This window comes from Molossus molossus, unplaced genomic scaffold, assembly GCF_014108415.1.
Source record: "Molossus molossus isolate mMolMol1 unplaced genomic scaffold, mMolMol1.p scaffold_m16_p_1, whole genome shotgun sequence".
In the NCBI taxonomy this organism is placed as follows: domain Eukaryota; kingdom Metazoa; phylum Chordata; class Mammalia; order Chiroptera; family Molossidae; genus Molossus; species Molossus molossus.
In genome coordinates this window covers 226,110,723-226,123,031 of record NW_023425344.1, presented here as the reverse complement: position 1 = coordinate 226,123,031, position 12,309 = coordinate 226,110,723, and the positions used below count along the sequence as shown (strand labels likewise).

Below are 12,309 nucleotides of genomic sequence, written 5' to 3'. Positions count from 1 at the left end.
CTTATAACCATGCCTCATTAAGTCACTCTACGTAAGTATTTAAAACAAAGAGAAAAGTTGCTTTCAGAGAGAAAGAAAGCTCTCATTTGGTGCTATTCCACAGAGAAACCTCAACATATAACCTGTATTTGCTTGGATGCTAAGTTGTAAAAAATTAAAATAACACTGAGAATAGCTCTGTATCTTCAATTAAAATAATTCTTTTCCTTGTGGAAAAAAGTACTAAAAGAAAGTGCAGAATCAACAGAAAGCACAGGTTCTTGCTACCTAGTAGTTCATTATATCTCAGAATGCTGAAATTATGTACTGCTATTTTATAATACAATAATTTCATTTTTGCATTTTCTACAAAACTAAATCCTTCGCAATCTTTCAATTTAGTTAGCTAATTTTGATGTTGTAAATGTTTTAGCTTCACTGTATTAAACTTAATTATATATTAAATGCCTTTACTACGTGCCTGAATCATGTGAGGCACACCTGAGAGATTTTTAAAAAAAAATATTGACCGGCTGGTGTGGCTCAGGTGCTTGAGCATCATCCCATGCACCAAGAGGTCGGTTTGAAACCCAGTACGGAGTGTGCAGGAGACAGCTAATTGATGTCTCTCCCCACCCCCACTCTAAAAAAAAAAAAATCAATACAAATATATTTAAAATAAATAAAAATATTGTCTACATCTTCAGGGAAATTTTAGCTTGGAGTAGAGGGAGCAGAACAAAGCCAAAAATTTTACCACAGTGCCATAAGTTCCAGAATGAAAGTAGTTTAGAAATGCATGGGAACAAAGAGATGAAAGGCAGGCTTCACCAACTCTCACTTCATAGTAATGTATCAATTGGGTGAGAAAGGAGGAGGATGGAAGGGTATCTGGATAGACTGTGTGGCACTCTTGAAATTCTTGAACACAACAATTTCTAGACCATCTTAGACAGTCAGAAAAATTGGACGTTTTTAAAACAGGAAAAAGTCGGGACAGTGGCTCAGTTGTTGAGCGTCGATCCATGTACCAAGAGGTCACCGGTTCAATTCCCTGTCAGGACACATGCCCAGGTTGTAGATCCAACCCCCAGTAGGGGGTATGCAGGAGGTGCCAATCGATGTTCTCTCTCATCAATGTTTCTCTCTCTCTCCCTCTCATTTCCTCTCTCTGTAAAATCAATAAAGGGAAAAAATCTCCTTAAAAAAAAATTAAAACACAGGAAAAAAATTTGTAATGCTATTATGGACCACCCCCACCAAGGATACATAGAATTGTCGATCCTTTGCCAACAGCTCTTTCCCCCACTGCCCAACAACCCTCCCCAAAACAGCCTATCAGATATGGGGGTGATTAATGGATAAGACTAGAAAGATTTTGTTCTTTTTTTATTCCGCAGAGTGAACTTACATTCTATGGTAGACAAGGGAAAATACAGCTAATATTCCTGGTCAGTGTGGTTCAGTAGTTATAGCAATGGCCCAAGCACCAAGGACTTGTCTAAGGTTCAATCCCTGGCGCAGGCCAGGGCACGTTTGGAAGACAACCAACTGATGTCTCTCTAATGTTTTTCTCTCTCTCCTTCCCCTCACACCCCTCCTCCATTCCACTCTCTCTAAAAAAAAAAAAAAAAATCAATGGAAAAAATATCCTTTGATGATTAATAAAAAGAAAATACAGCTAATAAAATGCTAAAAGTTTGAGTGACCATTCATAAAGCAAGGCTTCTTTACCTGTAATATTTGGGATCATCTCTATCATCATCATAATCTTCTAAGAATTCTTTTAGTCTTTTAGCTTCTTTTGCCTTTGAGGAAATAAAGAAGAAAGTGTGCAAAATTAATGTAAAAGTCATTTAGGTTACACCCTCCCCCTTTCTTGGGAACAGATTTTTCTTATCCATGTGCTTATCTTTAAAATTCTTATACTTTACATATAAAATGTGAATAACAGTATAAGGTTTTTATCTTTTACAAATACAGTAATTCAAATTTAAGACTTATTGATAAAATAAAAACCACATATAATATGCTGTGATCAATTTCCTCCCTAAATATAATCTTCATAGTACAGTAATTATTTTCTAATTAATGCAACCCAGCACACCAAGAAACAAAACTAAGTTACCCATTTTTTTTTAATTCTCACCCGAGGATATTTTTCCATTTATCTTCAGATAGAGTGGGAAGGAGGAAGGGAGGAAGAGAGAGAGAGAAACACTGATATGAGACACATCGATTGGCTGCTACCTGCACAACCCCAGCCAGGGCTGGGGATCAACAGCAACTGAGGTACACGCTGTTGGCTGGAATTGAACCCAGGATTCTTTGGTCCACGAGCCAATGCTCTAACCACTAAGCCAAACCGGCCAGGGCCTGAAAGTTATCTTACTGAATTTGTTAACAGAACAAAAATATTTTACACATTTCATATATAGGTAAATGATACAACACCTAGTTTTTGTGAAATGCAGGATTAAAATTTTAAATCAGCCCTGGCCAGTTTAGCTCAGCTGTTAAGAGCATCAGCCCTCGAACCAAAGGGTCCTGAGTTTAATTTCCAGTCAAGGGCACATTCCTGGGTTACAGTTCGATCCCCAGCACCAGGTAGAGTCGTGCAGGAGGCAACCAATTGATGTGTCTCTCTCACATCAATGTTTCTCTCTCCCTCCCTCCCTTCCACTCTATCTAAAAAAAAGTAATGAAAAAATATCCTCAGGTGAGGATAAAAAAATAAAATTAAATCATGTTCCTTCATCCATTTAAAGGTAATGCTCATCTCATTTCGAGGAAACAAACCATGAAATTACACAAACCTCTTATTCCTATTTTTGGAATTTCAAACATAGAACAACTATCATATTTAACAGCAATTTTAACAATTATATATGTATAAATGTATAATCTACATCTATAGCTACATTGACAACTATTAAATCTATATACAAAGCAGGTAATGGTAGGTTTCTGACTACAATATAATTTGAACACACTTCATCCAGTTTAAATGTTACCTTTCTGTAAACACTTTCCCAATCTATCCATGACCATTCTCTTCTCCAGACAGTCTCTTCCTGTACTCCCCAAATAATGAGAACACACCTTTACCATACCATAAACACTCACACATGCTATAGTTAAGTACCTTCTCTCTGACAATATCACCTACATATTTCAAAGTTAGAAGCATTATTTATTCGGGTATACCAAGTACTTAGCACAAGGCTAGGATATAATGTACACTCAAAATTTGTCAAATGATGTCCAGCCGGTGTGGCTTGGTGGATTGAGTGCTTTCCCATGGACTCAGAGGTCCCAGTTTGGTTCCTGGTCAGGACACGTGCTAAGGTTGTAGGCTTGATCCCCAGTGGGGGGTGTGCAGGAGGCAGCCGATCTATGTTTCTCTTTCACATTGATATTTCACCCTCTCTCTAAAAAACAAAAAAAGCTAAAAGCATATTTAAAAAATATTTGTCAAATGAATAAAAGTAGACTATAAGGTAGCAACGATAATACAAATATCTAAATAAAACACAGTAAAGGCCAAAACAATTTACCACTCTTGAAGAGCAGAAACTTCCACCTTTTATATTAGATATTTCTGTTACTTAAATTTTTTTTTTTTTAAATCCTCACCCGAGGACATTTTTTTATATTTTGTTCAGACAGAGTGGGAGGGAGAGAGAAAAATCTACATGAAAGGGACACATCGAGTGGTTGCCAACTGCACGATCCAACCAGGGCCGGGGATAAACTGCAACCAAGGTATGTGCCCTCAGTGGGAACCAAACCCAAGTTCCTCTGGACCAGAGGCCGACGCTCTAACCGCTGAGCCAAACCGGCCAGAGCTTACTGGAACATTTTTATAAGCAAATAATTGCTCTGCAACTGTTTTATGTTCCCAAACAAATAAAATAATAGAAAACTTTCTTCTAGAAAGACAGCTTTCAGATTTGCTTATAGGAAGCAGAATCGCTTCAAATCCACTCCACAATTATTTCTTCAAATAATCTCTTACTATACTGTTCTCTTTCCACTTTTAACCTAGGGATAAAAAAGAATTCTAGAATGGGAGCTACAATCCAGGGAAATAAGAAGTATTTTAAATAATTCTATGACATTAGTGGATATAGTATCCAGAACACCCATACTATCTATCTAGTTGCTGCGTGCATCCTTTTGGTTACTTACAAAAATTCCCTCTATGTCTCATGTTCAAAAGCTATTTGAAGAAGAGTCCTAACTTCATTGAAGTTTTTGAAAGAATAATCTCAAAACTAGAGATAAAGAAACCCATGAAATTCGGGCAAAGACAGAACACATGGAACACTACTGAAGCAAATACTATGATAAAATATATTTTTGTCAATTTACTTAGTAACAATCTAAACCAACTGTTTCACTGTTATATAGTTTTATCACACAATGCAAATGTGAAAAATAAAATGTATATTTTATGATTATCATATAATCAGAAGAAGAAATAGTGACCTAAGGAAAAAAATTAATCCATAAATGTTATATATAGAAGTCATTTTGATTTATAAAACCAGAGGTCTTCTTATAACACTCTTTTCCTACATCTAAATGTACCAACCAATACAGAATATCAAAGCCTCTTCAAATTCAAAGATGATGTAGAGTCTTAATCAAAGGACAGTCTATAAATTCTCATTTTATACATTACTTAATGAGAGATTGGAAGTATGCCAAAAGATAATTTTGTTTACAGACAGCAAAACTGAAACATAGAAGGAAAAAAAGATTTTGGTGTACTGGAAGTGTCCCAAAGTCATGTGAAATATGTAAAAATAAAATTATACTGGAATCCCTGGTTAGTTTGCTTCAGCGGTTAGAGCGTTGACCCAAGAATCAAAAGGTCTCAGGTTCGATTTCTGATCAAAGGTGCGTACCTGGGTTGCAGGTTCAACCCCTGGCCCTGGTGAGGGTTGTGCAGTAGGCAACAAATTGATGTGCCTCTCACATTGATGGTTATATCTCTCTCTCTCTCTCTCCCTTCCACTCTATCTAAAAATCAATGGAAAAATATATCCTCAGATGAGGATTAACAACAACAAAATTGTACTGGGAGCTCACACAAGTTAATTGTAAAGTTATTTCTACTTAACAGTAAAGATTTTATATCATTTATACCTGAAAATCATTTTTAACCTAGAATATTACCATTTCTCTTCTTCTTTCTTCTTCTCGTTCAGCCTCTTTCTCATATTCCCGGGTTTTCTTTCGTTCTCTGATTTCCCAATTCTTAAGTCGCTAAAAAACAAATTATCAGGACTTTAAAAATGTATACAAAGGGTCATAAAATTTTTCTCTAAGCTACTACGTACCTAGCTTTACAAAAAAAAGCATTTCCTCAATTTACCTCTTGATAAGCAGCTTCTTTCTCCCGAAGTTTTCTCTCAAGTTTTCTTCGTTCATATGCATCTTCTTCATCCTCTTCTCGATCCCTCTTCTTGTCTTTCTCTCTCTCTCGTTCCCGTTCCCTTTCACGCTCTCTTTCTCGTTCACGTTCTCTTTCTCGTTCACGTTCTCTCTCTCTCTCTCTTTCTCGCTCCCGTTCCCTTTCACGATCTCTGCTCTTTTCTCTATGTAAAAAAAAAAAGATTAAAAAAAAAAATCTGTCAGTTTCCTGTTTTCCTTTAAAAACCAAGGAAGAAAACATATATTATGAAATATACAAGCTAACAAGCCAGAATTCAGCATTTGATTTCTGCAGAAATGTAAATTCCTCTATATTCGTTAGAGGCATAGAATATAATTCTAACCCTAAATTCTGAATTCAATGTTAATGCATATTGGTATCTCAGAAAACAAACAAAAAACTCCTGGATTAAGAAATATAAAGGACTAATGAACATGTTAATAAATTATAACTATATTTAGGAGCAATGAAAAGTTCTCAAATATCTAATTTGAAATGATATAACCAAATTGCAGTTTATGGTATGAAATCATAGATCTAATTAATTACAAATATAAATGTATATGTGAAACAATATACTGTTTATGGAGTCATATCTGGAGTAAAAGTATAAAAACAATGATTTTATATGTCAAGTTCTCTCTCCCTAACTCTCTCTCTAAAACAACAAAAACAAAAACACCATATTTATATATATGTCAAATTTTCAATAATGATTATTCAAAAGGATACTGGTTATTCCAGAGCAGGAAAGAAAAGAAGAATTTTAATGCCCACTAAGGATTAATAGCACTAAACTTCCAGTTCCAGTAATTGGTGAACTGACCTAAAGGGGACCTCCCCTCTTTAGCTATAAGATGGAAAATCTGCAACAAAAAAATGTAAATTTGAAAACTAGCTTGAAAAGAAAAGACGTGCTTTCCTTTCTTCCCTCTTCCTACTTCTTCTTTTTCATTTCCTTCCTTTGTTCATTTTTGCTCCCTCATTCCTAATGAATTTGAGATGTTTCATCAATTGAAATCAATATCATTAAGAAAAATTTCTGAATACAACAAAACAAAAGATGAATTACTAGGATTCATAAGAGAGTAAATTTAGAATCTGGGAGGTGACTTGTGGTCATCCAGTGGGCTACAGGACTAAACAGACAACAGATGCTAAAAAGCAGTGGTGCTAGAGCCAATTTCCCAGTATAATGGACCTCACTGAAACTGTGACTAGAAAAAAAGGCCACCTCAGCCCCAAAAGACAACAGAATCCTGTCTGCCCAGGGCACTGAATGGATAGTTGATGTGGTCTAGGTCTGGGTCGAAACTGGCATAAGACAGAAACTAATTCTAGAAATAAAAATTGTTACTTGCACCAATATTTTACACATGTGATACAGCAAGCTGTGCATGCTCTGTGCCTAAGGAAGTCCTCTTATCACATAAGTGTAAGTTGTCCTAGAGAGTGCTAACCTGCAATTTGATTAAAGCTATAAAGAAAACAGTAACTTCTATAAAGCCTTACCTTGATCTACTCCGATCCTTATTCCGATCTGAACTCCTTTCCCGATCGCGATCACGATCTCTTTCTCGATCCCGATCTCGATCTCTCTCCTTCGTCCGGTCACGATCCCTATCCCGTTCTCGTTCCCGCTCCCGTTCCTTCTCCTTTTCTCGTTCACGTTCTCTTTCCCTTTCTCGTTCCCGTTCTCGCCTTTCTCGTTCCCTTTCACGCTCCCTCTCTCTTTCTCTCCGTTCTTTCTCAATTTCCTGTCTTTCTTTTTCTTTTTTGCCTTTCTCTTCTTCCAGTTTCTAGAAACCAATAAAAGTACTTTTAGAGTTAACTCTATAGCTCCAAGTATTCATATTTTTCCCGGCGCAATGCCCAATATTAGGAACAACAACAACAACAACAAATAAACCACTTGTACTTTTCTAATAAATACTTGTGGTTTTACTTGACAAATTAAACTGAAGCAATCACAAGACTAGATAGATTTCGTGCAAAACCATATACTCTACACAGACCAGGAATCTCAATCTTGGATGCTGGGAGATTGTGTTAAGTATAGCTAGCCACTCAATGATTATATAACTAAAATGACCATGAAGAATGTGTTGGTTCACAGTACTTTCTAGAAAAACAATCACTTGGCTAAAATGTAATTCTTCCCATTATAAATTTCTGTAATTCAGTGGGACTACTGATACTAATTTCAACCCCCGACTTCCCATTACCTAAAGGTTATAGTTAAGGGTTTAATGAGGAGGTGGGGAAGAAGAGTCAGGCCACTGTAATGCAACTAAACAATCTGCCCTCTGGTTTGCCCACCCTCCAAAACGCAAGGTAAATTCAACCAATGTCTGTTTTACTATCTATGGAAACATTTACTCCCACCATTACAAGATGGACAGCCCACCAAGTTCAGAATTTTGAAAATCACTCACTTCAAGCAAAAATTTTAACTGTTAAAGCAACATATTTATGCCCATTATGCCTATAAGACAATAAAAATATATCAACAATGATAAATCCATCCTTGGAAGGAACGATTTCATATTAACTTACAGATGCTGTGTTAGGACATGGATCGCCAACACTGGATTAACCTTGCCTACAAGCTATGTTTCTGGGAGGAAGAGCAAGTACACGGTTCACAAATAAACCAAATAACAAAGTCAGACCAAGTTTGTACCCTGACAAGATTACCAGTGTACCACACGGTTTCTACACAAACTCAGAGAGAATAAAAAATCCCAAACAGGAAAAACAAAACACATTTATCCCTTTGGTTCCATGTTTAGAGTCACTGAAATAAAATTTAAACTGTAACAATAAAATGTTCATTTTTTCTTTTCTCAGTCATGTAAAGCATTTAAAACAACTTTAAAAAGCAATCTTACCTGTAATACTCTTTTTTTCTCTTGCTCATGGATCAGAGAACTGATAGAGGATTATGACAGAAAAGCTAATGCAAGAAAAATCAATGTATTCAGCTGCTGTACCAGTCTGTATCAAAGTAGAACGTAGGCAAAGCTAATACTGAATACATTGAAGTTACAAAAGAAAGAGAAAAAGAAATGGTAGAAAGAGGACAGAAACTAAAACTAGTTAAAGGGGCAAATTCTAATTTCTGAAACAGTTCTAATGGATTATAAAATTTTAAATTATAAAATGAGGCTAGACTACATAAAACTTACCTCAGTGTCATACACATATAAAGAAATTTGTTTATTTCTGAGATAAATACTTACAGATTATTTTAGCTGTTCCAATAATTTCTTTTGTAGAATTCCTCAATTTTTTTTTTTTACTCTTGCTTATTCACTGCACTACTTTTCTCTTAGGTGTATAGTTTCACTTACGTAAATAATAATAATTTGTTTCAGAACTCATTTCAAAAGTTTTGTTCTAAGTAAATGAAAAAGTGAGTGAATCTGGTCCATACTAAATGCATTCCTAAAAGATTATATATGCAGTAAATAGATACACACAAACACACACATATATGTATTTTAAGACAAAGACTGAAGAAAAAAGGAAATGGAGTCTAAAATGATATGTGATGAAATAATGAAGAGGAAAGAACAGAAAAATATCATAAATCTTACCTTGCTCTCTCTTCAGACTCGTCCGTGCTGTAAATGGACGCCCCCTGCCACGCTGATACCCTGACAGTCTGTGGTTATTTAATAAACTCATACCAAAACATGCAAAGGTTCACTGAGCTCATTTTTGTTACTCAAGTTTTAAACATTTCCTTTATAACCATACCACCCAATAAAAAGAACAGTTTTTCATTTTTTGTTAAGGCACATTTTGGAAATTCAAAACATTCCCCAGCCCACCCTGCAGTAAAATAAATCTAAGGCAGTCAAATGCTTGACAGCTTCTCAAACTCTAAAGCAATATTTTGAATTAATTTTTTAAAAACACGATTTCGTCATACTTTACCAATGACATGACAGGGTTTGACAAATAACAAAAAGGGGGTAAACCACACACACAACTGTATACTATTTTCAAGCTTACTCAGACCCTGAATTTGAGTATTAAACCTAACCAAAAGTTTTCCTCTAAAATGATTTCCCAGACTACCCTTTTAACTCTAAAAATCAATTTGAGAGAACTTCATTTGTGCTTTTATTCATATTTAGTTCCTGAAAAAGCACTGTGTACATAAGCTAGGGCTGGGTGTGGATAACAAGTATTCAGCAGCATTGATTCAATAGCATTAACTGTCAACTTGGAATTTTGAAAGCAATAAGAAAAAATAAGATTAAATAAAAGAAAAAATGAACACAATATTTCATTGAATTAAAGATCACTCAGTCTTATGAGGAAGAACCAGTAATATTTTATTATTCTCTAATATCAAAATATATTTCATGCAGTGTTTGCATTTCACTGTTCATAAGCATCACCTTCAACATCAGCGAACATTCAAAGATGCACTGTCATTGAGAGAAGCTTTCAATAGGCAAAACTCGTGAGTGGGATTTACTATGCACAAATACCCATTTCTAAGCCAGTTACCCCTTTGCATATTTTTCTGAGGGGGCATCCATAAATATAATAAAAAACAGAAGCTCATACTTACATCCTATTCCTTGTTACTTTCCAAGCTGAGTGTTTCATCTTGCATTAGTCACCATATGATCTCTATCATAATGGTGGGGGTCAATGAATAGATTAGCTTTATGGGCATTTACAGTTCTTCCATGCATCTAAAATTTGGTAAGTCTGGTAACCATTGACCTACTTTTTAAAATCTCCCCCTCTCAACTTAAATCTATACAAATATAAATCTTAAATTTTAACCTCAGTGCTTAAAGAAAAGGTTTTCCTAAGATTAAGTTAAATTACTGCCCCCAGAAATACACTACAGTGTATGTTATCCTGCCCCCTTGAATCTAGGTTAAATCTGACCTTGATGATTATGTGGAAATGTAAAAATAAAATTAGCTTTCATTCATATTAAAGTGAGATGACTGCAGAGTAGTCAATAACTGAAAAAAATTAAGTACAACACGTCATGGTCCACTTTAATATGGTCTTGGTCTTCTGTTTGTTTCTATCTAAATAGTTAATTAAACCTATAAAAAGCATTTAAATTTATATCCTAATGTAAGGTTGATTTTTTTTGTCTGTTTGCTTTAGATTCTGTAAAAAGTCTAGATTGGTATCAAGGGAAAAAACAAGAATACTACCTTGTGTGTGTCTCTGAATTTGCTGATCTCTCGGGATATCAGGTCTCTTTTGTCTTCTTCCATTTCTATAGCATTTATATCTTCCTAAAAAACAAAGGGAACAGGAGGGAATGCATAAAGATCAATCTAATAAAAAGTAAAGGTTAGAAATTCTGTACAGGTCTTACAAAACGTAAGAGTACATAAATAAAAAGAACTTTCATAGTAACAAATCTAACAATCTATGTTAAAATAATGAACATTCATACAGATGAGAATCACAAATCTGTCAAATAGCAGTAATCAGTTATTGTCAAAGCCTACAATGTAAACAAACCTTAGTGATGAGTGGATAAGGGATCAGAGGTGCCACTGGAAATCTGCGGAAAATCTGCGAAAAAAATCCACAAAGACTTTTTTAAAAAAGCCGAGTTCACATTATTCTGCAAAACAAAGCTGTTATTTGTTATACTATAAGCAATGCAAGATTTCTGTGACATTTTTTAAATTTCAAATTAATTAATAAAGAAAAAATTTCACTCACTTTCTATAATCTCTCTCATCACATCCTTTCCCTCCAACTCCCCTAAGTAATGGAATAATAAGGGTCTCATACTAGCAGGGTTTTTTCCTTCATCCAGATACAGGAAATAATCATACCAAGAAAATGTACCCATAATTCCTATCACAGAGCAAAATTTCTTTAATCCTCTCTTCCCAACCCATATCCAGCATATATGTCAAGTTATTTTCTTCTTTTCCAGTAATGAAGGAAGAAAGAGACAATTCCATAGGCCTCAGTTACCCTGTCCTGATTAACCCTGCCAATAACCATTCCCAACATTCACCAGACAAGTATTTATGACCATGTGAAGAAGAATGAGCCAAGTAATAAAAATGTATTGGGCCACAAAGAAAATGGAAGCTGGCCTAATAATAAGGCAATGAAATCCTAAATAACATAAACCTTGATATTAAAATTTCAATATGTTTCACAGTACTTTTGCATGGTATATGCAGATAACATAATTCCAATATTTTTTTTTTCTTTTTTTCTCCTCACCTGAGGATATTTTTCCATTTTTTGTACAGACAGAATGGGAGGGAGAGAGAGGAAGGGAGAGAGAGTGAGAAACATCGACGTGAAGGGACACATCGAGTGGCTGTCACCCGCACGACCAACCAGGGCCGGGGACAAACTGCAACCGAAGTATGTGCCCTTAGCGGAAACCGAACCCAGGTCTCTCCGGACCACAGGCCGACGCTCTAACCGCTGACCCAAACTGCCCAGGGCCATAATTCCAATATTTTTAAAGAACCCTCCCAATGTCTCTAAGTTTATTCAAAAGAAATACGTATAGCCCTGGCCGGTTTGGCTCAGCGGTTAGAGCGTCGGCCTGCGGTCCTGAGAGACCCGGGATCGGTTCCCGCTAAGGGCGCGTACCTCGGTTGCAGTTTGTCCCCGGCCCTGGTCGGTTGTGCCGGTGGCAGCCACTCGATGTGTTCCTTTCACATCGATGTTTCTCTCTCTCTCCCTCCCACTCTACCTGAACAAAAAATGGAAAAATGTCCTCGGGTGAGGAAAAAAAGAAATACGTATAAAAAAACCAAACATTTTCTTTCACCCTGGACTCCCTACTGTTCAGTGAGCTTGATCTGACAAAGAGTGGTGATAATATAATACACTGGGGAGGAGTGTTTCATCTTGTG

General features: G+C 35.8%; 1 protein-coding gene across 2 annotated transcripts in view; it reads right to left on the bottom strand.

Moving 5' to 3' along the window:
- Window positions 1-12,309, bottom strand: part of RBM25 (RNA binding motif protein 25) — a 66,596-nt gene that overhangs the window by 15,271 nt on the left and 39,016 nt on the right. For both annotated transcript variants that reach the window (XM_036255779.1, XM_036255770.1), the window contains 6 exons: window positions 10,937-10,990; window positions 10,621-10,704; window positions 6,935-7,221; window positions 5,363-5,585; window positions 5,164-5,253; window positions 1,714-1,787 (listed from right to left, as the gene is read on the bottom strand). In XM_036255779.1, the coding sequence (XP_036111672.1) occupies window positions 1,714-1,787; window positions 5,164-5,253; window positions 5,363-5,585; window positions 6,935-7,221; window positions 10,621-10,704; window positions 10,937-10,990 (812 nt within the window). The remainder of the gene's footprint in view (window positions 1-1,713; window positions 1,788-5,163; window positions 5,254-5,362; window positions 5,586-6,934; window positions 7,222-10,620; window positions 10,705-10,936; window positions 10,991-12,309) is intronic.